General features: G+C 44.8%; 1 protein-coding gene across 7 annotated transcripts in view; it reads right to left on the reverse strand.

The window, feature by feature from the left end:
- ARHGAP17 (Rho GTPase activating protein 17) overlaps positions 1-27556 on the reverse strand; it is an 87257-nt gene that overhangs the window by 9857 nt on the left and 49844 nt on the right. For 5 of the 7 annotated variants that reach the window (XR_009055414.1, XM_057748357.1, XM_057748353.1 and 2 more), the window contains exons 7-19: positions 27068-27179; positions 24657-24725; positions 24419-24500; positions 19325-19452; positions 17765-17876; positions 17138-17219; positions 15172-15252; positions 13221-13334; positions 10776-10867; positions 9505-9664; positions 7558-7791; positions 7300-7362; positions 5383-5546 (exon numbers count right to left, since the gene is read on the reverse strand). Coding sequence is in view for 6 of the 7 variants with exons in the window: in XM_057748357.1 (XP_057604340.1) it covers positions 5383-5546; positions 7300-7362; positions 7558-7791; positions 9505-9664; positions 10776-10867; positions 13221-13334; positions 15172-15252; positions 17138-17219; positions 17765-17876; positions 19325-19452; positions 24419-24500; positions 24657-24725; positions 27068-27179 (1493 nt within the window). In the remaining variant the exon portion in view is untranslated. The remainder of the gene's footprint in view (positions 1-5382; positions 5547-7299; positions 7363-7557; positions 7792-9504; positions 9665-10775; positions 10868-13220; positions 13335-15171; positions 15253-17137; positions 17220-17764; positions 17877-19324; positions 19453-24418; positions 24501-24656; positions 24726-27067; positions 27180-27556) is intronic. The other 2 variants (XM_057748354.1, XM_057748358.1) reach the window with 2 other exon arrangements.

Below are 27556 nucleotides of genomic sequence, written 5' to 3' on the forward strand. Positions count from 1 at the left end.
TACATTATACACATATAGGTCTTTACAGACCTGTCATTTTAAAAGTTGAATAATTAGAAAACTCAGTTCACAGAGGCCATCCCGTCTACATGGAGTCTCCGCTCAAAGCCCACTCGGCAGCCCGCTGCTGAGCCACCTTCTCTCATGAAAGAGACAGGGACAAGCAAGGGCAGCTAAGGGGCGGGGCGGGGGGGGGCAGCCCCAAAGCATGACTGGTCTGCCTGTACCTAACCATGGCCCCCTTGCCCTAAGCCACCTTCTCCTAGAGGGCTTGATTTTTTTTTTTTATAACAGAAATTCTATAAATTCCAGAATCATTTGTGCTAATAGATATATTCCAGATAAAAGTACACATCTGGATGATCGCCTTAGATTCCGCTCCAAGGAGAGCTGAATCACATCAGTCTCCTCCCTACACCAGCTGAGATCAGCATCACTGGGGGTGCGAATTTGGTACCCAAGATAGTCGGGTACATAGGAAAAACAAGTCTGGAGGCTGGTTTTGGGCTGAGAGGGTTGGGCGGAAAGGACAGACTTTAGCATATTTCAGGTTCTGCTGAGATCTTACTAATCCCCTAAGGAAGGGAGAGGGAAACAAAGGGAAGAAATGACCATGTATCATTCACCTAACACATCACAAGCACCAAGTTGGGCCCTTTACATAGATTATATCTCATTTAAGTCTCATAAGCTCACCACAAAACAGGCATTGTTATATCCATTTCACGGTGCAGAAAACTGAGGCTCAGAGAGGTCAAATGTTTGTAAAAGGTCACACAGCCAGCACGGAGCAGAACAAGTTCACACCATGTCCCGTGCACTCCTTGGACTCTTTTTTCCTCTTCCTCTTTCCTACAGGGGCTGGCTCCCTGCTCACAGGGGCCAGAATTCAGGAATGAAAAGGGTATAAAGTCTACTGTGCTCTGTTGGCCTAGAACTTTTGACCCCAGAACTGGAAAGACCTTTTCCCACAGAAACAACCAACCAGCTGACAAAAGGAATCTGGAATATTAGCTGCACTCTATCATAAGCAACTTGAAAAGAAAAATTTCCAGCTCTCTGTTCTAGGCAATATTAATTATAAATTCATACTGAATAAAAGATCATTCCTGACATTTAAGGGAACAGAGGGAATTAGGAAAGGCAGCATGAAAGTCATGTGAAAAGGCCGAAATCCTACACTGGCCAAGTCCAGTGTGGAGGCCAGGCTGGTAGAAAGGCAGGCCTTGTCCAAGGCCACTGTGAATGTGCTGGGAGGCTGTGCCAGGGTAGGGGGACAGCACACAAGGATCAGACTCCTCCTGAGATCTATGATTGCAGGAAAAGGGAAGCAGGAAAGACTCCTAATGGGGCTATGAAGGAATCTCGATCTGAAAGCAGGGCTATACCTGGAATCCAGGTAGAAAAGACCTGATTTCCCTTGAGCATCAGCTGGGATATAGATGAAGGTGGTTGTGGCTCAGAGAATTGCCTTCTTAACACTTTTCAATAGCAGAACTGTTATTTATTCTATTTCTCCAGTCCTGGTTACAGAGGAGATAATAAAGGCATATGGATTCAGACATATATCCTTTATCCATTTTTCAATTGGGTTATCTGTTTTTTGTTTTTTTTTTCCTTTTTGCTATTGAATTGTATGAGTTTCTTATATATTTTGGATATTAACCCCCTAACTTGATTGTGGTCATTATTTCACAATGTATACATATCTTATCACACTGTACTATAAACCTTAAAAGAAATGAATGCAACATGGGATTCTGGATTGATACTGGGACAGAAAGAAAACTTTACTGGAAGAACTTGGAAGTCTGATCAAAGTCTGAAGTGTAGCTAATGACACTGTACCAATGTTAATTTCCTGATTTCAACAGCTGTTCTGTGAGATGGTAAAATTAAGAGAAGCTCAGTGAAGACTATATATGCATTTTCTATACTATCTTTGCAACTTTCCTTTAAGTCTAAAATTATATCAAATTCAAAAATTAAAAAACATATGTATGTCATTTTATACTGGAGATCATTCATCCTCCTATGAATGCAGTTGGGAGTTAAAGACAGGGCACCATGGTTTGCATGAAATTTAACTGGCTTTAGAAACATCTTCATGAATCATGTCCCTTTCTAGACCGGAGTTTCTCAGCTTTAGCAGTACTAACATGTTGGGCTAGATAGTTCTTTCCTGTGGGGGGCTGTCCTGCACATTATATAGAGGATGTTTACCAGCATCCCGGGCCTCTATCTACTAGATGCCAATACCACTCCCTTCCCTGGTTGTGACAACCAAAACTGTCTCTGGACATCGCCAAATGTCCCAGATGGTGGGAGGACAGCTAAAGCATCCCAATTTGTTCTAGATCTAGGAGGCACTTGGAGCTCCCAGACCACACATATTTGAGTGCCCTCTCTGTGACAGGCACAGGACAAGGGCTAGGAATACTGCAGTGCATGAGACAGGTAAGATCCCAGCTCTCTAAGAGCTACTAGGGCAGACTGGCAACATGCTAAAAAACAATTGTAAAAATTTCAGGTGAAGAAAAAGGCTCTGAGAGAAATAGAGTGAGGTGATCGAGAATGACTTGTGTGAGCGGTGGGGTTGGCGGTGGTCCTCAGTTCAGACTGGGTGGTCAAGGAGGGTTCACTAGGGAGGTACTCTTTGAGCTGACACCTGAATGATGGAGGAACCATGTGTGGAGCAGAACAGAGAGAACAGAAATAAATCCACGCCTATACAGTCAATTGACCTTCAACAGGGTACCAAGAATAAACAATGGGGAAAGGATAGTTTCTTCAACAAATGATGCTGGGAAAACTGGATATCCACATGCAAAAGAATGAAACTGGACCCTTATCGTACAGAATACACAAACGTCAACTCAAAATGGATTAAACATAGGACCTGAAACTGTAAAACTCTTTGAAGAAAACACAGGGGGAAAAGCTTCATAACATTTGTGTTAGCAATGGTTTCATGGGGTCCCAAAAACACCAGCCACAAAACAAAAATAGATGTGTGGGCTGACATCAAACCAAGAAGCTTTGGCACAATCAACAAAGGAAACAATCAACAGAATGGCAAGGCAACGCACAGAGCGGGAGAAAATATTTTCAAACCACGTATCTGATAAGGTGTTAATTACCAAAATATATAAGGAACTCCTATAGCTTAATAGTAAAAAACGAATAACCTGATATAAAAAATTTTTCTAAAATAATTGATTAATTTATTTGGCTGTGCCAGGTCTTAGTTGCAGCATGCGGGATCTTCATTGCCGTGTGTGAGATCTTCGTTGCGGCCCATGGGATCTTTAGTTGCTGCACGTGAACTCTTAGTTGTGGCATGTGGGATCTAGTTCCCTGACCAGGGATCGAACCCAGGCGCCCTGCATTGGGAGTGTGGAGTCTTAGCCACTGGACCACCAAGCAAGTCGCATGAACAACCTGATTTTAAAATGGACTAAAGACTTGAGTAGATATTTCTCTAAAGATGACATAAAAATGGACAACAGGCACATGAAAAGGTGTTCAACATCACTAACCATCAGGAAAATGCAAATCAGGCCCAAAGTGACATACCACCTCACCTCTGTTAGAATGGCAAATATATACATATTAAAAAAAAAAGACAGCAAGTGTTGGTGAGAATACGGGAAAAATTGGAACTCTCCTACACTATGTGTGGGAATGTAAATTGGTATAGCCATTATGGAAAATAGTATGGAGGCCCCTAAAAAAAATTAAAAATAGAACTACCATATTGATTCAAGAATCCCACTTCTGGGTATTTACCCAAAAGAACTGAAATCAGGATCCAGAAGAGATAATCTGCACATCCATGTTCACTGAAGCATCTTTATTCACAATAGCCAAGACGTGGAAACAACCTATATGCCCATTGATGGATGACTGGATTAAAAAATGTGGTATATACATAAATTGGAATATTATTTAGCCTTAAAAAAGGAGGAAATTCTGTCATATATAACAACATGGACGAACCTTAAAGACATTATACTAAATGAAACAAGCCAGTCACAGAAGGACAAATACTTCACGATCCCACTTACATGAGGTATCCAAAACAGTCAGACTCTCAGAATCAGAGAGTGGAGTAGGAGTTGCCAGGGGCTGGGGGGAGGAAGTAAAGATGGGGAGTGATGGAGAGCTGGTATTCAACAGGCATCAGGTTTCAGTTATGTCAGGTAGATCTCTCTAGAGATCTGCTGTAATATATCATTGTGCCTATAGTACAATACTGTATTGTACACTTGAGAGTATAGTCCTGGATACTGTACACAAATATTTAAGAGGGTAGATCTCATGTTGTGTTCTTACCCCAATAAAATAAAAAAGAACCATGTGAAGATGTAGGACAGAATGTTCTAGAAGAGAAAACATGCGGAGGCTCTAAAGAGGGAATAAGCTTAGTGCATCGAGGAGCGGAGAGCAGACCAGTGAGGCTGAAGTGAGTGAGGGGGCAGGGGAAGAGCTGGGCTCAGAGGCGGCAGACCACGTGGCCAGGCCACATAGGGTGCGTGGTGGGAGGTCTGCACGGGAGGCACTGCAGAGTTTCAGCCAGGATGACATGCTCTGCTTTGTGTTTTAAAGCCATCCCCTGCTGGAGGGCACTATGCTGAGTGAAATAAGCCAGACAGACAGACGAGTCCTACATGACATCACTTATATGTGGAATCTAAAAGATACAACAAACTAGTGAGTAAAACAGAAAAGCGGCAGACTCAGATACAGGGAGCGTGCCAGTGGTTACCAGTGGGGAGAGGGAAGGAGGCAGGGGCAAGATAGGAGTAGGGGAGAAAAAGGGCGGGTGTTATGGCATTCTGTGAAATCATGTGTGTGAAACTTTTGAAAATTGTAATGCACTATAGAATTTAAAGAATCTTTCATTAAATTAAAAGAAAGAAAGAAAGAAAGAAAAAGCCATTTCCCTGGCTGCTGGGCGGAGGACCACGGGGCGCACGGGTGGAAGCGGTTCAGATTACATGTGAATGGGGACCTAGAAGGCCCTGATCCCAATCCAGAAGGTACGGGGGCTCCCAGACCCACGAGGCCTGGCTGAGTGGCAGCTCTAAAACAGGGGGAAGGCTTGGAACACCAGATTCCTGGAAAATGGGGGTGTTTCTGGAGAAATGACTGTTTGTTAAGCTTCGTAGCTTGAACATATTCTTAAATGTCTGCTTTCCTGCTCTCCATTTTTCCATTTCCCTTTAATGATTCTTTCCCTTAGCGACTGGTTTTTCTGCTTGCTCTTTTATGACAGACGTGGAACCATCGGCCAGAAAGCTTCTCAGCCTGACGCCTGCATTGACCCAGGGAGGTCTGCACATCCCTCCCCAAGCACATGGAGCAAAGGTGGCGACTTACCTCGGCGCACCGTGTGAGGGCTCGGGCCGGCGGAATTGTGCGCGGGTCCCGCAGAGAGCTGATGGGAGCCGGCAGTGGCCTGGGCCTGGCTTTGGCTGGGGGCCACCTGACTGCTGTTTCTCCCGGGGGCAGGGGCAGCCGCTGAGTCCTTGGGCTTTGAAGGGCTAAGGGGAGCAGAGGACAAGTTAGATGGCAGGCATTCCCAGCTAGAAAAGCTAAACATGCTATAAAATATCAGATTCCAAGTATAGTTTTCACTGCAGGGGGCAAGGAGGTGATCTGAAATTTTAAATAGCTCACACTGGGTCTATGAAGCTAATATTTATTTGGTGCCACACAGGACCACAGAGTTTATGAGATTCATGGCATCAGACTATCTTCCAATTACTCTGCCACTTAAATATCATGATAGAGGCCATTTCAAGTTCTAGTGTGCTTGTACTTAAATTGGGCAATATTAAAAAACACCAAAGGGTTTTTGGACTTCAAAATAATGCAATTTTGTCATATACATTGGACAAAACTAGCAAATGTAATAGCAAAATATTAATACCACTCTAAGTTACAAACTACTCAATTATTATCAGTAATTTGGACTTGAGGAAAGAGAAACTCTGAGAGGCTAAAGGATTGTTCAGGGTGCAGAGCTGGTTAATACTGGGGTAGGGATCAGAACTCAGGTTTCCTAATTCCTGGCTCAGAGCTTTTTATTCTGAACTTTACAGCTACAATTTGTCAAGGTCACCAAAGAGTAAATGCCATTAGTGAGATGCACACAAAAATATCTACAGAGCATAAAAAACAAAGAGCAAACGGATGACTGACATTGTTTGTCCTTCTGCAATGAAGACTAATTGTTGTCGTAAATAATATATTTAGCCTCAATTAAACAAATTGAATGCTACAGGTAAATGAACATGTGTGTGTTTGCTTACACTTTTTTCCTCCAAGAAAAAGATTTAAGTCCAAACAAATACACGTGTGGTAGTAGTTATGGAAAGGCTAACGTGGAGCTTACAACGTGCATTTTTAACCAAAAAGTGAATTTCCTCAAATTATGCGGGTAGAAAATTCAGGAATGCACAAAGCCCTCAGAGTTCAGCCATGAGGATTTAATGAGATTCTCATCTCCTAAGCAGCTAGCTTCACACAGCATGAGGCACTCTCTCTCCACCCAAAGAAGAAGAGGTGAGGGCGTTCTCCCAAGGCATAGTCATCTCTGGGCGGGAGAAAGTACACAATTAACAGCCCATCCTTCTTTTATCATTCATTTTACTTTATATATGATCATTTCGTGCTTTATAGGTGGCCAAGGTAGACCAAATGCAATAAAAATGTTAGCACATACTAGAGGGGCTCAACTTTTACGGCAGTGGCCTGTTCTGAACAACCTGAGATACCAACTCAAGTGGCCTCTGGTGGTCATCTGCCCGGGCCTGAGTGGAGAACTGAATTTGTGCAAGTTAAATAAAGGTCTCAACTTCAAAGGTATTTTTCCTTAAAGTTGCTAATCAAAAGGTGAAGCAACAAAGGAGACTGTTAAGAAAATCTATCGTCACATTTTCTACCTTGTAGAATGTATCACCTTCCCTACAAGACTGAAAGCCAGGGGGTGGGGGGGTGCTCCGTATAGCAGCCAGCACATGTTACTCAGTACTCAGTTACTCAGTGAATCTGATTGGATGGATGGATGAATGATGGATGGATGGACGGATGAATGATGGATGGATGGATGGATGGATGGATGGATGGATGGATGGACGGATGAGTGAATGAATGCCAGGAATATAATAACTTCGCTAACGTGTTACCTTCAAATGTGTACTAGTTAGCATACTGATTGACAACAAGCAAATGGTACACGAGCAACAAGTACACATCAAACAGGTACGAGAGGCTTTCAAGACTGCTAGGTACCTATCGGCTTCCGGCTTCCAGCCCCAAAGCAGTATGATAAAGAGTGCAAACGAATGTTGTTTTCTTTTGAAAACAGGAAAGGAAGCAAGCAATTTGTGGTCTTTTTTTCCATCCTTTGCCAACCGGAAGAGTGAAGGCAAAGCTGGTTCACTCCATGCTGAGCGATCCTCGGGGCATGGAGGCCACGCCCGCAGGCCAGCACCTGCAAGAAGGCTGGGGTGTCCGGCAGCCACCGCCAGCAGAAGCTGGCCTCCTTACCTGCTGTCGCCTGGGCTGGGCCCCTGCTCCAGTGTGCCCGCAGAGGAGGGGACCGTCCCACCCCCTGTGCTGCTTTCGGCCCTAGAGCTCTGGGGAGGGGGCTCTGGGCCCGCTGGAGCCAAGGTGCTGCCATCCGTGGGCGGGAGTGGCGGCTGGAAAGCAGGGGATATGTGCTTTCTATTTAGGGTGCCACCCCGCCGGTGGGCCTGGAAGTCCATAAGCTTCACACCAAAGCTACACAGAGAGAAGAAACAGTCAACAACACACCATGCGAGCCGACTACTGACACAGAAGCCCCATCGGTCCACGCATGTAAAACCCCACACGCAGGGACAGCCACCCAAGTTGCCCAGCATGCAGTGAAGCAGCAAGAACCAGATTAATGGTCACTCCTGTTACCCAGGCAAGCAACTCAAGGGGGCTTTAAACCTGGACCTGGTACTCATCAATGTCCTTCCTCAAAGTGGGTGTGAGCAGCTGAAAGCAAACAGGCAGGCTTCATCTTAAGTGACATCATGTCAGCGTGTTTATTTCCATCGTACAATGTACAAGGCCATCATCTTGAATCTGTGTGTTTGGGCATCAAGGTGGAAGCTGAGTGCAGAAGTGCCACCAGTGGCAATGTGAGGCTGTCACATCGCACCACCTCTTAAGCTGAGATGTGCAAGCACTGGTCTACGCATATGCAAAGAATGTATCTGAAAGGATGTGTAGGATTGGAACGATAGTTGCTTTGGGGAAGGGGATGGTGGCTGGAGGATAGGTTAGAAGGAATATTCACTTTTCACTGAAGCCCATGGGTGTATGAACTTTAACACCTTTTTCCAGTTCAGAAAATACCGAGATACATGGCACTCTGAGCTTGCAGGTACTGGGTCAGCTGGCGGGGAGAAACCGTCCAGGAAGATGGCCAAGAACTGTCTACTGTGCGCTCACTAGACCCAAAGCATTGCCTTCTGTAACTTAAATTACACAAAGGCTAGTTCTGTGGAGGACAGTCTGTCATCAGGGAGCACTTCTGAACGTGTGGATGTGGGTTCAGAGGAGTGAGGCTTCTGCATATAATAAATGTGGACTCCGGAGGGAGAGACTAGAAGAGTAAAGTCTTTTCCTTTGCTGTGGGTTAAAAAAAGAAAAAAGAAAAAAGGGCAAAAAACAGACCTCACTATAAGACTATAAGATTGGGCAATCAGAATAAGAGCTTGTTGTTTAGTTTTAATGTAAAACTATTTCCAGTAATATTAGCGCATGTATGCGAGACAAGCACGTGACTTCGAACTCAGCATCACTGGTGAACACAGTGGCATTTCAGCACACATGTCGTCAGACAGATTCGCACCTGAAGGCAAAAATCACAAATAGCCTTAATAACCTTTGAAACTCCCATCGCCCAAGGAGCCTAGGATAGAGACTGGTACTGTCTCTCACTAAGTCCCAGACAGCCTTTTTTTTTTTTGATTCCAGAATTGGCAAAAACTGAGGCGTCTATGGTTGGCCTCAGTTATATGAGGCGCCAAGTTATACTAAGAGTATGTCTTTAGACACCAACTCACACAAGTCACCATGAGAGGTGGGTTGTTCTCACATTCACTCCTGGACAGACGTCCACAATATTTAACTTCTTCTTTTTCCCCAGCCAAGTACATTTAAGTGAATCTGTAACATGTGTGTGATGCTGCTGTGTAGGGCTTATCACAGACCACCAAGTAAAGCTTGAATGCGCCAGGTACGATTGTTAACTGACAAGCTACACACCTACTTTAGGGTCAGATTAATGTTTGGAATGAACTCGAGCAGAATTCCTGGAACTATCTGGACTCTAACAGGCCTGGGTGCAGGCCACTCCTGAATGACAAGTCCACTGAGGCAGGACCAGGGACCGTGGGTCCACCAACTCCTCTCCATGCCATCTACCTCCGGTGTGAAAGTCAACAGCTCTGAACATACCTCTCCTTCTTCACCAGGTCGCCCTCCATCACCGCCATGCTGGCAGGCCGCTTCCTCTCCAGGGTCCCCGAGTCGCCCGAGTCATTTCCAGTGTGGGACGAGTGATTGGAATTTGGGGTGGTGAGAGGTACGAACGCTTCTGAGACGTTAAATTCCACCTCTGCCAGAAGAGAAAGGAACAAGTGGATATGGGACACAGGGCACAGGGGTTGAAGGAGCTTGCGAACACACTGGAATAGGAGCCTCATTCTTCCATTCACAAGCCCTCATTATTTCACAGGTGCAAGCCCCAGGCACTCTCCTCTTCTTAAGGACCGTTTACCAAACCAGGGTGGAGGCGTAAACTAAGAAAACTAGAAATAGAGGAGAGGGTATGATTCAGAATCCAAGTCACACAACTCCCCTGCTTTCTTTTTTGCTAAAAAAAAAATCATGGAATACAGAAGAGGACATGGGTTATTACTTATTTGAATCATAAAAAAAATAAGATATTTACAGCTGGATATTAAATACAAATAAAAGGCAACATCAACTCCATACTGCCTATAGCAGGTTTCGAAGACTTGTTTTCTCAAAGAAATCTTGGGTAGAATGATGATATTCACTCATCCATCACACATTTACTGCACAGCCTTACACGAGTGGGGTGTGATTCTTGAATGTGCAAGTCAGTGGTGAAGGAAAGATGAGCCTGCCCTGGCCTCATGGAGCTCACACTCCAGAGGGTGACTGCAGGGCTGCTCTGGACAAAGCTGGGGTGGGAGGTCCAGACTCCCAGCACTTGCCCAACCAGGACCCTCAAAGGGGGCCAAGGGACCTCTGCGGATCCCTGCGTACTCAGTGTCGCCTCTTCTATAAAGCAATCCCTGGCACTTGGCGCCCAACGTGAGTTGTCAAATCATTCCCCCTCCATCTTCCTTCTAATGTGCCACGTGTTAGAGTTTCTCTGATGATGAGGCCTCCTTCTCTAGTGACCAAGTTCCTCCAGGGAAGACAGCATGTCTTGCCAGCAAATGTATGCACCTAGTGAGTATCCAATATACACTGGCTGAATGGATGACTCTATGTTAAGTGAAACAAAGTGAAATACACAATCGTGTGGTTACTGCTTTCAAAATAGGAATGCAAATACTCTAAAAAGAAACATGAAAGGTGAAACCTATTATGTAATCATGAAGGGATTACTGAGGTACCTGCTTCTTTAAAAAGATTTTTTATGCTATTGTGTATTATTGTGCTTTGGGAGTCAATGAAGTCGGAGGCGCAGTTACCTTCGGGGAAGAACCAGTTGGCGTGCTGAATGATGGGTTCAATGACGGCAACCACGTGCACGGATGTGGCCGCTGCCATCTCGGCTAGCGTTCTGCAAAGGAAGGTCACGAAGTTAAAAGCCCTCCCCTGGGCAGCCTCTGATTTCTGCAGGTTGAGTCGGGGCATTTCAATCATATCTAAAGGATGAGACGTTTAAGTACAAATGCAAAAATGCACAGTGTGTCAAAATGCTGGTTTTCAGCTGTCTGGGGACAGGCTTGCATTTTCCTGCTGCCACAGTCTTGCCCGTGGGAGTCATCTTCCAAGACTCCGGATCACCACAAACCCATCTCGCCTATAATGCAGCCAAGCACACACGGTGTTTCAGGGTGGCTCTTATCATCAGAAGACCTGGGCCCCCGCATTTACACATATTATTAAGGTTGTCGCATACGTAAGTGGACTGGCCCCAAGACGCGTGTTCAGAGTGGACAGTGTCTGAAGGTCAGGGCTCACAAGGAGGAACACAGAGAAGAATCGCTCCTGCCGTCAAGGAGCTTGAGTCCAGTTCAGAGTCAGAACGCCACGAGAGCATACAAGCTGCAAGGGCCCGACACTGATGGAGCACCTACCATGTTCAGGGCCTCGGATTCTTCGCTGCATTTAAGTTTTACAACATGGGGTCTGCTCTGAGCCCTTATAAATGAAGACGCTGAATTCCCAGTAGACTGGATCCCGCACCTGACTGCCCCCAACCTATCTCCTCCCTCCTCATATCACTCTGACCTCTCTTTCCTTTGGGAAGAACATGTTTACCCCACTTTCCAACCATGTGAAAGTTCTAGCTCCTTTCAAATTCCAGCTTAAAATGCAAGCTCTGCCTGCATATTACCCTCCTAACTCGTTCATACTTCCCTTCTACCCACTGGATTCTGGTCCCTCTCGTACCTTAGAACCTTAGAAATGGGAGAAACAGTCTGCTTGTGTTCTTTGCAAGCTTTTTTTTTTTTGAGGAGGTACAGTTTGTCTATTGATTTCAAGACCTTTTTATACATCTGGATATTGTTAGAGGAACTCCTTCCTAGTCTGGGAATTGCCATTTATTTAAGGAGCTTTCTGACTTACAGAAGTTTTTAGCTGTTATAGAGCCAAATCTATTTGTTTCCTGAACTGCTTTTATGTCTACAAAACTCCTTTATATCCCAAAAGTTAATAAACATTTACCTGCCATGTTTATGTTTATCTATTTATTTTTTAACCTGCCACGTTTATGACATCACTCTTTATATTTACCTCTTTGGTCTACCTGGAATTTATTTGTTATCAGATACGACGTACTATGTAGTTAGCTTTTATATCCACTTACCTTTCATTTTGTTTTATGAGACTGGATCTTTGTAAATAAGCTTATAAATACTTTATGAAACAAGAGTGGGCATACATGAGGGAATGAATGAGTTAAAGATAGAAAGATTTTGATTCAGAAAGTCCCTGCATTTTTGGATGGAAATTTGAACTGCTCATGATTTTACAAAGCTGAACGGCAGTGACGAGAGGCAGGGAAGGGTGGTGAAGCTTAAGGACAGACTCCGTGGGCCCCACCGCTTCCCCGCTGTGCAACCTTAAGCAAATGATTTGTCCTCTCTAAGCCTCGGCATCCTCATCTGCAAAAGTGAGGACAAAAGCACCAACTGCCAGAGGCAATCTGTGAGGATTAAATGACAGCATCATAATGCCGCCAACAGAGCAGACATCAACACCAGTGACTTCCCAGACGCTTCCCAGCTGACCTCCCTGATGCTGTCCTTCAGTCAATTTACTGTTCTCAGTGCCAACAAACTATCTTTCTAAATGCAATCTCATCAACCGTCCTTCTGCTGAGGAATCCTGATGCCCCCCTCCCCCCATGGCCCATAAACTAAGTTCCTAGCATCTCAGCGAGATGCGTGACGCCCTTCATAACCCGGCTCCCACTCCATAAACCTCGGCCACAGCCTCACGGCCCCTGTGCTCAAGTCACATGAGACCACGTGACTCTCCCCACTTCCTGCAAACACGGAGATCAGGCCCCTTTGTGCCCGCTGTGTGGGACTCACTCAGGGCCCCACCGTGGGAAACCATTCATCCATCAGCAGCTCTAGTGCCACCGCCTCCTGAACGTCTCAGCCTGAGCTGTGTTCCTCCTTTATAACGTCTGTGATACACAGACGTGGGTGTGGAGCTTATCACTGCACTATCGCTGTTCACCTGCCTGGCTGCCCAGGACTGAGGCCCTTTTGGGACAGGGACAAGGTCTCCTATGCCTTTGTGTGACTAGCATCTGGGACAGGACCCAGCTCACAGCAGTGTTCCAAGAAAGTCAGCGGAGGGGAAGGATCAACTTCAGAAGGGAGTTACATTTCTATTCTTCCCATCAGGTGGAAAGAAGAACTGAAAATAACAGGATATGGGGAATGAATACTCACCCTTCATTTTTGGCCCATAACAAGTTAGGGCCTAACACGATTGCAATGTTGCTGGGAGTCATTTTATTAATGTCGCTGGTCTGAGCAAGCTTGGCAAGGAACTTGATTAAATACCTATGGAAAAAAAGAGAAGGGGGAAAGCATTTACTCTGAAACATTTAGAGGAATAGTGCCTTCCTGCCCAGGGAGTGCCCAGCCTCAGACTGCTCGGGTGCTAACTACAGGGTGTGGCCAAATCCAAATCTGGCTTGGGTTAAGTGTGTGCTCTTTGTTTCAGAGAACACATAGTTCAGGGCTTAGAAGGAGAACATGGCTCAAATGTAACCCTCAATGATTCGATCTTTATATGCTGTGTACTGTGTTTCTAATCCGTTTCTCCTTTAGGCCCTATCTATCTACCCTGAAACAGATTATACTATGATTACCAAGGGATCAATGTTTTTAATACAAACATAATAAAAAAAAATAGAAGTATATGTATATTGCTTAAAAGAAAGCGTATTTGAAGATGCTTTAGGCTGTAATTATGAAGATATCCAATTTATCATATAGGTATACTGTCTTATGTAGAAGAACAGAACTTACAGTAAAAAATTAAGCAAAAAATTAAGAACAATCCAATTACCTACCAAGAGGGGGATGATTAAATAAATTACAACATATTCATAGAGCAGAGTACTATGCAGTCATGAAAAAGTATGATGGACTGATATAGACAAACCTATAGGATGTATAGTAAGCAAAAAAGGCAAGGAAGAGAATGACGTGTAGAATACACATTGCCATTTGGTTTAAAGAAAAAGTGAAAGCTGTGAGAGGAAGAAATGTTTGTACACATGTATGTGTATATGTATTTGGTTCTATATGTATCAACTCTTGCTGACAGGATGGATAAGAAACTGAAAACACAGACTGTGTCTCAGGAGAGGAAGTAGGTGGCTGGGAGATAAGAAGAGGAGAGAAATTTTTTCCACTGTACATCTTTGAATTTTGAACCATGGGAATGCCCTCCCTATTCAAAAAAACAACTGTTAAAAATTATAATGAGTAAATTAAACTAAATAAAAGGCCAAATCCCAAAGCACCAAGAACTGTAAGTCAGTTTCCACCATAAGACACTGAATAGACTAAGAGTATCTGCAATTCCAAGTTGGGTGTGTTAAATGAATCAAATAGGAGTATTATAAATACTAATGCACGCGCAAGGCAAGACTGATAGTTAAGATATTAAAAGAGAATATTTAGCTTAGTTTAGTGATAGGATCTAAGACTGAAATTAAAGGTCAGGTGACATATCAGAAATTTCATCAGTAAAGTATCTGTCATTTTGGACCAAATCCTCTTACAAAATTTTCTTTGGTTTTAAATGACTTTATTACCTGGAGCTACCTTTTACCCTTCTCTCCATGCTTCTTCCAAGTTATATTTTAAGTCAAAAGGAAAATCGAGATTAAATGCTAGACATTTATTCCATGGTAAATGTTCCTAAAAAAATAGTCATCCCATAAACTAATACGTAACCTCCATTTCTTGAAATTTTATTTAGTAGGATGACTTGTGCTCTGCTTAAAATAAATTCTGCAGCATATATGAAAGAAATTATAGAAAGTACAACTATCGTTTAATTTTTGCCTTTTAGATACTGGACAAGTTAGACTCCAGACCCAACATACTGTCAATCACACTTTTCACAAGCATTTTTTTCCCCAATAGCTGCAGTGAAAAAATGATCAGGCGATTTACTTATTAATGCCAGACATGATGCCCATGCTTCAGACGCATCAGAGTAATTAACACACAGAAATCCCATTCCCAGCAACCCCGAGTTACTCCCCAGGGCATTTTTTTGATGTGCCGAACATGCTTGAATTAAACGGCCTCTCTGCCATGGACCGGATCATTCTTTACTGTAGTTTGGTGGCTTAATTTGCAGAATGCCAATCTTACATACCTAAAGTTAACAAAATTTTGTGGTGGCAGCTTCTGACATGTTCTCCATAAATCCTGAAGTTTCTTGTCTTGATCCTGTACACTGAGGGAAAAAAAAATTATTCCTAACCATTTATTAATACTCACATTAGGAATACGTGTGTTCATCTGCTACATGAACAGCAATGCCTCCACTGACAGAGAAAGCACAGCTGGAAAACAGCACAGCGGGAGACCCCTGATGGTCCAGTGGTTAGGGTTCGGCGCTTTCACTGTCGTGGCCTGGGTTTGAGCCTCGGTCAGGGAACTGAGGTCCCATGAGCTGCATGGAGCAGCCAAAAAAAAAAACAGGAGCACATTTTTGGGAAAGAAACAAATTTGGAGTCAAATACTAACTCACATACTCTGAGCAGTAACTGGGGATAAGAGTGTTAATTCTGCCAAGTGACGGTGAGGCTTCAGAGGTAGAACAATGAGAAACCAGCTAGACCAATGCTTGGCACCCGGGAGACATTCTGAAAATTCTGTCTAGAAAATGCGTGTATTCATGTACGGCTTCAGGGACCCAGATCTCTTGTCCTAAGTGCAGCCCAGAGCAGGTGAGTTGGCCAAGCTCCCAGTATCCAGACCGCCGGGTCTCTCCCTGATTTCAGTACTGCTCAAAGGCTCCGGGCCAAGAAGCCTTCTTCTGCTCTGAAGCAATTGCAAGAGCTCTTCTGCTGTAGAGTTTCAACGGGCAAGCTTTCACAGACCCAAAAAGGGGCAGATCAGGGCCCACAGAGCAGGGTCAACTCTGCCCAGAAGCAGGAGAGAGCGTTAGAAGTTACCCACATAACACACCTGTGGACTTAAAACCTCCTCCACAACTGAGCCAGCCTGGAGAGCTACCGGTAGGGGTTAAACATGATTACACTTTCAAGGTCAGTGTCACCGGAAGGGATGACATTTCTCAAGTATAGAATCCAGACACCAGTAGACGGATACCTTCTTTTGCAGCTTATTTCCTCACAGGGATGAGTTTGGCAGTCTCAGAGCAGAGAGAAGAGTCAAGGCCCAGGAGAAGCAAAGGAGCCCACCCAATAAGAGACCCCAGAACCCACGACCTGCCGCTGAGGGCGGGTTCCATTCCTCCAGCCCCACAAACACAGGTACTCACAATAGGCCACGCCCCGTGATGGGTCCCGAGAACACAACCAGACTGAGAACTTACTTTGACTTTAAAATCCTCACCATCTACCAGGGATAAAGTCTCTCATGCCACAGCTAAGGAGAAAAGCTCAAATGCCTGGTTCAAGTGGCCGATGTAAAACTCACCAGTGCGCAGGGCTTATTTCTAATTACGGCTGGTTTGATGGGAACGTGTGACTTGTGTCTGAAGACTGGGGAAGGGGGTGGGAGGGGAGGAGAGATTTGTTCCTCTTCCCTTACAGGTGAGGAATTAGGCACCTCTGAGTCAGAACCAGGAGGGACAAGTTAACAAGGAGGTGGGCTGGTTGGCTGGAGAGAAACCTCCAGGACTTTGGGAACAAGGCTGCCTCGCCTAAAACCGACTACTTCCGGACTGACGGCAGCTGGGGTCGGAGGGGAAGGGATAAACGAGAGGAACTCCGGCTTTGGGGCGGACAGGTCTGGGTCTGAATTCCAGCTCTGGCCAATTCCCTGAAGCCGTTCTTCCCCAAGCCTCAGTTTCCTCACCTGTACAATGAGGATAACAAAAACTTCTGCCTTTTACGTCATTAATTAGGAGCTACAGGAAGTAATGGGAACAAAGACTAGTACTGCACTTAGCACGCACTAAATGCTCAGTAAGCAACAACTACTGTGACTGATGATGGCAACTGTATATCACACAGCCGAGTTCCCACACAGCTCAGAATACACTATTTTAATGTTACTTTATGATCCCCAAGGGCAAGATGATTTACAGACGGGATAAAGTATCACGTGGTTTCCTTTAGCTTTTAACACTTGGTGTTCTTTAAACTTACCTGGCAACTTGTGTCCATTCTTCATACAAAGTAAAAGTCATCAAAGGTTCAGGCAGTTCCCGTAAATAGGACTTTAAAGCACCTGAAATTAACACCCGGTTTGAGTACACAAGGGGCAAGGATATATTATTTTGCAAGTTGCAAAGGTCTCAATTATAACAGTTCACAATACACAGAACCCGTTCACAATACACAGAACAAATCATGAATTGGCAGGAGTGGTTAGAGAATGAAATGCTCATAAGACAGTTTCCGTCCCTTGTAAAATATATAGAGAGATCAACAGAAAATAGAATTAGCTTCAAAGCCATCTTCTTCATAAGACATCACCTCTCCAGGGAGAAGGAGATTTGGGGGTAAAAGAGAAGAAAATACAAGCATGCCTCCGAACATCTGGATTATAAGCCACCTTCACCTTTACTTAGTAATCAGGAAAACAAAACAAAACCCCCAAGACAGGAATAGAAAAGATACGTATGTGTAAGTGTACGCCGGCACACTTTTCAGTTTTATTTCAGTTTTGTCCCTTAAACGTATAAGGAGACCATTCGATTTTAACTGTCACTTAATACTGGATCTTTAACTGATGATGTGTCACCACCTGGAGGGTGCCTCCTTGGAGCTCACCTGCTACAGCGTGGGGGTCTGAGTAGAACTCATCCAGGTGAGATGTAGAACAGTCTAAAGCAGCTTTCAGTTTCTTTAACTTGGAGGCCCCAGCCCCAATTCGGAAAAGGCCCTAAAGACAATGAAAAGCCATTAGTATCGAGTTCAAGTTGTGAGCCTTACACCGAGTGGCAGGAGAAATCTGACGGAAGAGCCCTCCGCCCACCCTGCCTCCCCAGCTCCTCCACAGCTCAGCCAGGAGAGCTGCAGGGCTGTCGGGAGGAGTGAAGGAGACGGAGTGACAGGCAGAGAGCAGACCATTTTTAATCACTGCTAGCTCGTGCCCTGCCCTATTGCTAAAATACCCATGCCTCTTAGAAATCTATTTAAAAGCAACATTTCATACTTTCACAAGGTTGATCGCCATGGATTTTCTAAATTTAGGAATATTTTTAAAAAACTGAAATCTCAAGAAAAATTGTTCAGCTTGGCTACTGGTCACTTTCATGGCCCTAAATGTTACCTAAAGAAAAACACACGGAAGGTCATCCAAGGGAGGCAGGCCTACAAAGACATCGGGCCAGGAGTTATAAGACTTGGGCTTTAAGCAAAATTAACCTAGGCAGAGTTTCCCAACCTCAGCAGTACTGACACTTTGGGCCAGATGATTCTTTGTTGTGAGGCTGTCCTGTGCATTGAAGGATGTTTAGAAGCATCCCTGGTCTCTACCCCTGGATATACAGTAGCAACTCCTCCCCCTGCCCCCCTGAGTTGCAGCAATCAGAAATGTCTCCAGACCTTGCCAAATGCTTCCCCGAGGCAGTGAAACTGGCCTTGGATGAGAAGCACTGATCTAGGCTATTAGGAGTTGGGGTCATATTGATAGGGGCAGGGAAGGGGGAGCGTGACTGGAAGCAAATGCAAGGAAGGTTCCGGGGGCTGGGGGTGGGGGAGTGCTTGATCAGGGTGCTGATTATATGACTGGGTTCAGATGATGCAAATGTATCAAGCTGTTCGCTTATTATACACGCACTTTTCTATATGTACCTATACTTCAATACAAAGCTTTTAAAAGGAAGAAAAAGACATGTGCTTTGCTTCTAGCCCTGCCCCAGCATGAACTGCTTGCGTGCTGAATTCCTCATGCATACAGGAAGGGTCACGAGACCTGCCCCGCTTGGTTCCTGGGGTTTTCTGGGTAAGGATTTCATAAAATAAAGTATGTAAATGCGCCCCTCCCCCCCATTGCAGAGTACGACACAAATGTCAAATTCTCGCTATTGGAAACTAAAGCTCACGGAAGCTCTGGTTCAGCAGTACACCACGAAATTCATTTCACAAATCACAACCACACTGTAAAATGAAATAATCAAAAGGGACCCCCCCCCCCAAAAACAAGGGAGCGTGTACTGCACGTAGGCGATGTAAATACTGCTCTGTGAAACCTTTGTTTCCTTTAGTGTCTACAATCAGTAACACGGACAGAGCCTCAGTGTGCAATGTGGTCACGGTGAACACAGTTTGAGAGCCACTGCTCTGCAGAGACCGGCCTGGGACAGCGGGGGTGGGGGGGCCCCTCACCTCCTCCTTCATGCCCGTCTCCAGGAGCAACATGACGCAGGCCTCGATGGGCAGCGCGATCTCGCGCCCGCTCCGCTTCAGGTGTTCTTCCAAAGGCGTCCCGAAGGCGGGCTTCTCTGCCCACTTATCTAGAGCAGCAAATCGTTCAGTAAGACACGCGACAACCTCGCGGCCTCGTCAAGTTACTTCCTCCTCCAAACTACCAAAGGGGATTTTTTCTTTTTTAAAGCAGCCTGTAGCTGAGGCTTTGTAAAGGGGGAAACACCTGTTCTCTTCACCTCTGTCATATGCCATTTACTAGAGCACAAAACGTGTGCCAGCCTGGGGAGGAGGCCTGTGCTCAGTGCCCTGACACGCCCACATGGCAGGATGCCCAGCGGAAGCTGCGATGGTGCTTCCGACACAGCATCTCGCCGGCATTAACCCAAGATGGGTGGGCTGGTTGCCTCGCACTGAAACCAACGTCCACCTGAGCACACTGTTTTCACTGAAAAGAATTTTATCTAGCCATGCAAAGCAGCACTGGCCTTCTACCTTGAGGACAAGGAGTAGACTCCTTCCACTGAAAAAGGGAATAATTTCATAAAAATTTAAACCCAAGCCAAGCATTGTCATACAGGACTTGAGAGGGCCCATGTCAACTCCTATCAGAGGCAACATCTCCAGGACATGCAGCGCTTCTGGTGCCGAATCCCCACACGGTCCAAGATTCTGAGTAGGAGAGAACACAGCCCCGGGGCAGCTGAGGCTGGAGGCTGTGCCGACAGCAGCAAAGCAATATGGTATGTTATTTTCCAGTTATATGCTCTGCTTCATTCCACAAAATATTTGAGGCAGCTTAGCAAAAAGACACACAATAAAGCGGGAAAACACAGACAGGCGTTTAGGACGTGGATGTACTGAAGGAGGGGAAGAAGTGTGTGGTTGGGCCCGGCCTGCCTGGGGGTGTGTGGAAATCCAGCACCAACTGAGAAGCACACAGAAGCCAAAGAGGGCACACCAGTTGGTGGAAAATACTCCACTGGGGATGCTGGGTTCTCTCCAGCGACAGGACACATGTCCTCCAGCCACTGTGCTATTCGAATCCTGGACTCCAGGCAGGCTGTGCTATTACCCCAGCATGGCTCTGACACTGCCCTGCACATGACAGCAGGCGGGGCCCATCACAGGAAGGAAAGCAAAAGCCCACAAACCCGCAGACCTGGGCGCTTGTGAAAAGTCAAATATTGATGGCAAGAGCAAGTAGGCTAGAGGTTAAAGGAAGGGGTGGGGGGGGGGCGCAAGGCCATGGCCGCTCTCAGAACTGTCAGGAGGCCCCTCGTTCCTGGGTTTGGCCCTGGCCCTGGTCAGTGGAGTTCCGAACACAAGAAGCATCCAGGGGCCTGATCCTTCACAGAAGACAGGGCTCTGGGACAGTCCTCTCGGAGGCCAGATCCTACTCTGGATAGTTTGTTCCTCTTACCTAAAGCAATGATTCTCAACACAGGCAGAAAAGGGCCAGCTGACCCTTCCGCTGGGGGATACATCAGAAACACCCAGGGGAGTTCTGCAAACGACTTCTGCCATCACCTCCCCATGCCTGACCCCGCGATGCTGAGAGGCGGGCACAGTCCAGACCCCTGCTGGAATGTTCTCCTGAACACTGGACAGGGTGTCCCACCCCCCATCTTGGTGTAATGTTGGCAGAGGGTGGATGTGAGCGCCGTGGACCTAGAGACCGCTCCGGAGGCAGACTTCACCGCAGGGGCTGCTCCTCACATAACAGACCTCTCATGTGCCAGGCCCTGCAGCAAGGCCCCAAGGATCACAGAGACCCTCCCCACCCCCGGGGTGAGAGCAATCTAATTGTGAAGAAAACACAAGACACACGTGTAAACACACAGCAGGAATTAACAAGACGAGACATGTTCGCTAAGTCGTGGCAGAAAAATGGTATAGACGAGGGTCGCAAACACAATTGTCTCTGGTGCCAGGTGGGCGCCATAGGTGCTGGGTCAGGGTGGGGAGGGCGTGGGCCGCCCAGAGGCAGCGGCTGCTTCTCCAGGCCAGACCAACGTCGCCACGTGGGAAAGCAGGTCCAGCCCCACCAGACCTAAACTTCCAAGAGAAGCCAGAAGTTAGCACTGCTATGTGAAAGAGTCTGGTTTTTAAATGACGGCAATTAGTTTAAAAAAAAATTTTTTTTTTTTAATGCGATGCGGCTGTTTGCGACATCTGGTGTAGACCATAAATGCTAGAGCGATTCTGGAGACAAAAGTGTTCACTGTTGGCTTCAGTTGTCAGAGAAGGCTTTTCAAACGAGGGGAGCTCAGTGAAGGTCTTAGAAGATGGACAGGAATTAAACAGACCAGGAGGACTCAAGCTGAGAAAAGACCAGAGGTCCTGAGTCCGGGGACTGACATTTTATTCCACACTCGTGCACCAGGCGACGGGGGCACAGGGTAGAGAGGGACAGTGGGGAGGAAGGGGAGGGCACGGCAGAGGCAAAAATGCACAGAACCCGATGAGAGGGTATCAGAAAGGAAGGAAAAGATGGCTCTAAGTTTTGAAACTTGGATTGTTTGGAGAAAGGAGGTAACAAGGAGATGAGGGGGAAGGAAAGGCCAGCTGGTGCGGGAAAAGCGTCAGTTTGCTTCTTGAGATGCTGAGTTTAAGGTGGCAGCCAGTCATCAAAGGGAACTGACAATGAGACTGTGAGGATGAAGATGCAGGTGAGAGTGGAGGCCACCAAAACGGCGGGATTTTGAGAGAGAAGGTGTTGGCGGGGGGAAGGGAGAAGGCCACAGGAGCAAGGACTGGCTCTCAGAAAAAGTTTGACTTCTGGGGAGGGGACAGACGTGGAGGAAACAGCCCCAACAATGCCAGAAAACAGCTGAGTGAAATGAGGGGGAAAACTGACAGGGAAGAGAATGGTTCAAGCTACGTCAAATGCCAGAATCTGACAATTCAGAATCATCGGCCCACTGGGACGTGCAGTGTTTTTTTGGTTTTTGCTTTTTTAATAGCAGAGTGATTGGGAACAGAAACCAGACTGCAAAGAGTCAGGGGTGGGAAGGTGGTTAGAAAATGGAAGTGGCCGATGGAAACGAGTCATTCGAAGATCCTCCCAGAAAAACAAAGGAGGATGCAGTGAAATGGGGCACCACACCAAGGACAGGCAGGCATGGAACTAAGGTCAGCCGACTGCGAGTGTGAGACCGGGGTGTGTGGGGGTGCTGGGCGGAGAGGAGAGTTTTTTTTTTTTCCTACCGTAAGGACACCCTGAATCTTTCTGAAAACAGAGAAGAAGGGGGAGGAAGGCAGAACTAAGATGAGAGGCAGATGTGAGGAGAGGCAAAAGTGGAAGGGGTTGAATTCCAAGGCTTGGGTGAAGGCAGCAGCCTTGCAGAGAAAGATAGAAGAATTTCATCTCCTTCACTGGCTGCTCCCCGTCCCACGCTGGCTTCCCTTATTCCATCCTAAACCTCTTCCCTGCCCCTGCCTGTTCCCCATGACTTTCTGACATACTTCTCTAGGGAAAATAGCCTTGGGTAAAAATAGAATGGAGTTTTAAAAAGGGGGGGGGGGCGCTGCTGAAGAAACCTTCTCTTTTTTTGTGCCCTAGTCAACCCTTCCAAACTAGGCTTAAAGCCATTCAAAAGCTAGGACGGTGATGTTTACTATTTTATCCTGCGCAGGGCCCTCCACACAGAAAGCATCCCATAAATACTGGCTCTCGGTGCTCTGACCCTGGCCAGCAAGAGTCGGCCTCTTGCAAGGCTGAATGTTTGCCAGCGGCTTTGTTCCTTTGCACTGTGACTCAACCCCATTACCCACAAATTAAGAAATGGGATTACTTTGGAAAGCAAGGGCAGCTCATCCTCTGAAGATTGGCCTAGCAAATCAGAGCCACTGAACTCCAGATGACTAAAGATCTGGCTAAGGAGTCAGTCAAGACATAGAATTTTCTTTTCTTTTTTCTTTTTCTTTTCTTTTTTTTTTTTTTGGCAGCAGCACTGTGCAGCATGCAGGATCTTAGTTCCCCAACCAGGGCTCAATCTTGCACCCCCTGCACTGGAAATGCGGAGTCTTAACCGCTGGCCTGCCAGGGAAGTCCCACATAGAATTTTCTAATTCCAAAATCTAACAACTTTCAGGCACAAAGTCACAACCTGTTGAGATCGCCTGCAATTTAGGGGAGAAGGAGTCATATTCTTGAGGGTCTAGTGTGTGTGCCCTCCCCTCCCCCCCCACACGTGTTCAGTCTCTTTCACAATCACAGAGTCATCACACTCAGCACCTGGCTTGATGCTCTTTCAGCTTGAGACCAGTGGTTTTGTCAGGGGCACTTAACTTCCAAATGCTGGGACTATACCATAAGCCAAAGAGTACTATAACCGGTCCAAAGGTGACAGGGCAATGTCTGATCATTTACTGATCTCTGCTGGTAGATGCTCTGATGGCAAATCAGAGAGAATTAGAATCAAAAGAGTTAATGTTCAGTTTAAAACTAAACATCAGAGGAAAGCTTGGTCCACTCATAAGTTGAGGGTAGGATCTGCAATGTGCTTGAATACAGTGGGCAAAGTGAGTGCTGAGGAGAACAAGATCTGAACGAGGTGGTCACGGTCTCCCAAGTCAATCACACTGACTGTGTGCCTGATGATGGGGTATCAGGTACTGGCTTCTAAAATTTCTTTTGATAAGTCCAAAGTTTTTTTTTTTCCCCAAAATGTGTTATGCTTTTGGAATCACAGGACTAGAATTAAGCCCTATGGAACAAATAACTGATTTGGGAAAAGATAATTAGAGGCTAGGATGTTTCGAACCTATTTAAAAGACAGAAAAACAGATGCTCCCCCAAAGGGTGCAGCTTTCTCTTCAACTGAAGATTTCAGAAGAACTGCAAATGTTCCATTAGTGTGTTAATTTGGATTTGGAAGAAATTAGAGAATGCGGCAAAGGAAGATGAAAGTGTGCTGGGAAACAGTGCCCGCCTAGGCAGAGCGGTTTTGTCCAAAGGGAAGGCATGCAAAGGAGCTGGCTGAAGAAGAACAGAGGCAGGAGTGGCAGAGGCGAGAAGGAGGCATCAGGCCAGCACACAGGTTACGTTACCTTGATGGGCTCGCAATTCGGGAAGGGCCTTTTCTAAGACTGCTAATGCTTTTCTATGGTAATCTGCTTGAGCTTCTAATAACTGAGAACAGACCCACATTCAAAAACAAAAGTAACGTTAGCATTGGATGGACACACACACAATGGCTGAGCAAAACCAAAAATGACATCTTTTGCAAAAAAGCTAAAATGACAACTTTTACAGTGCTTTAATGTCTCGTCAGGGCAAAGTGCTTACCGTAACAAAGAATTTGCCATACTCCCCTTCTTTGGCCATAAAGTTGTACATATCCGCTGCAAGTTGATCCTGGGTAAGCAGAAGAGAAGGTATGTCATTGAAGAAAAGAGAGGTGAAAAGAAAATAGCGTCTGAGAATTGATCTCTGTGAGCTCCTAGAGCAAAATGTAATGAAACAGCCGCAGATTAAATGTCCATCAACTGACTGGTACAATCATACACAGGGATGAGGAAGAGCGTAAACTAGCTTAATATGGACTGACATGGAAAGATCGCCAAGGTTTATTATTAACATGCTGTGTTAAGAAGCAAAGCATAGAGCACTACTTCTGGTAAGGTATGTTAACTATCTGGGTAAAAAAGGGAGAGGAAATATTTTTATCACTATGTTTGTATAAAAATACCCCTAAGGAAAAAAGCAAGAACTTAGTAACAGTGGTTACCTGTTGGGAGCAGTGGAAATTAGGAGGAGGAGGAGGACAAGGGCAGAAGAAAGACTTCACTGCATATTGTTTTATAGTTTTGATATTTGAACAAATATAAGTGAATTACTTTTATAAAAGTTAAATAATTAGCTTAAAACTGATAGATTGGGCAATTGGATATATCCATATTTCCAATATTCATATACATATATATATATATACACATACACACACATGTTTTTAATATACTACCTTCTGTTTTAGATTGGGCTCTGTATCTGGGCAAGTAAAACATTTCCCTGAGAGTTCACAGATACATATAGACCTCCTTTCACGAGGGTTTGAAGTTTGACTTGATTTTGTATGTGGCCCAGGAATACTCAAACTGAGAAAGTTTAGTTTAAAATGGCCCTGAACTGGTAGTAGTCTCTGGGAGACTCATTCCTAATCCCCAGAAGTCCCACAGATAAAGTCCCTCTTAAAATGAGCTCACAATACAAAACTGCAAAACAATCCACGATAAAGAAAACTCCCACCACTCTCGCAGAGAACTTCAGGAAACAGAATTAACAAAGACTTAAAATAAGTATATATAAATGATTCAAAACATTAAAAAATAAATGCTAACAAAGGATAATGCACTATCAAAAAAGGCAGACTTGAAGAATTAGAACTTCAAAATGAAAAACAGAGTCAACGAAATTCAAACTTCAATGTTAATTAATTAAACCGCAGATCAGACATAGCTAAAGAGAGAATCGGTGAAACAGAACTTAGATCTCAGGAAATTACCCAGACGTTAACATAAAGAGAGAAGGAAATAGAAAATATTTTCATACGTTCTCACCATTTGACTTTCTGAGAAGCCATGGTATGGAAGTTAAAAGAATTCTCTTATAACTTAGCCCATAGTGGCCCAGTTCAGACCCCCAAACTGCTAGCCAAATTTATATCCAATAAGGCGCCACAAGCCAAGATCTAGGTTAGACCAGATACGAAGGAGACTGATGGGTAAATAACACTGATGAAATGACAACTCTTCTGAACAAGAAAAAGCCAGTGTGAGACTTTTATCAGAAGCATTTGTGTGATTATCATCTTTTTAAATGCAAAGGCTATAACATGACTTTGTGAGTCCAGTAGTAATTCTTACCCATTATATTCTTTTTAACAAGTCTTTTTACTGCATTTAACTGTCCAAGGTTTGCTATCATGAAAAGTGAACTGCAGCATGACCTGAATAAACTAAAATATAGCAGTCCTAATGCTATCTAGTAGAATGCAGAGACCAGTTTTGCAAAATTATGAACAATAAGAGGAGGAAAAATGTCAGGTGATGGTCCTAAGAGTCACCAAAGACCTGTTTCTTTACCACCTCAAATAACGTTTGGAATAAACATCTATCTTTTTAGATAGATGCATAGAGAATAACCACCTAGTCTGGAATTTAACTTATGAGATACAAATTTATATTTCCCCCAAATTAGAAACCAACTGTCCCGGCAACATTTTAAAAATAATCCTTCCCTTCTCTGTGGATATATGATGACCCCTTTGCTATATATTCAACCCTTAAATATAACAGCATTCATTCTAGAAAACCTATACAATTCCATGGATCTATTTTTGTGCCTATTGTGCACTGTTTTAATTGCTGTAACTTTATGATATGTTTTTATATAGTTTTTCTCTTTTTATTCCCCCATTCTTCATTTTAAATAAGCTTACACATTTTTGTCAAGTTCTAAAAAATATCCTACTTGAATTTTTTAAAAATAATGTTTTATTCTGATTATAAAGCAATGTAGAGTCTTGGAAAATAAAGAAAGAAGGAAGAAGAAAATAAAAACCACCTTAAATGTCATTCAGGGAATTCTAATAGGAATTATGTTAAACATTAAATAATTTGCAATATTTGATCTTTCATCCATTGCTTGCAAAAGCCAAAAGATTGATTTAAGTACATATTCATTGGGAATTCTCCTACCTTGCACTGTTCTACTTTATTTCCAGCTTCATCCATCTCTTCCTTTATGGTATCTATTTTTGATGGAAGCCCCTGAAAGTTGGTTCCTGAAGATTTGTGAGCCTGGTTCCACCTGCAAAGCACAGGGGTAACCATTATTTGAGAATCAGCTGTATGGAGTCAAGGACCTAATGGAGACAGACTCCTTCTCCAAAATCGATTCCTGGAACAGCTATCGGTACCTAGGATGACAGCTTCTCTTGAGTTTATCCTCTAAGAATGGAGACAGGCAAAAGTGATCATGGCTTCCTGCCATGACAGGACTGACCACATCTTGTCCCACACAAGCCCCACTGCTGAACATCAGTCCATGAAACCGCTTCCTCCAGTGTCCAATCTTGGGATCTTTGCCATGAAAACACCCCCTTGTTCTCTTGCTTTGATCTAGAATGTTCCCTGTGCCACTGGGAGTCAGTGGCTGCTCTTCAGGACCCCTGATAACACCACCTA

The sequence above is a fragment of the Hippopotamus amphibius genome, chromosome 9 (assembly GCF_030028045.1).
Source record: "Hippopotamus amphibius kiboko isolate mHipAmp2 chromosome 9, mHipAmp2.hap2, whole genome shotgun sequence".
Classification (NCBI taxonomy): Eukaryota; Metazoa; Chordata; class Mammalia; order Artiodactyla; family Hippopotamidae; genus Hippopotamus; species Hippopotamus amphibius.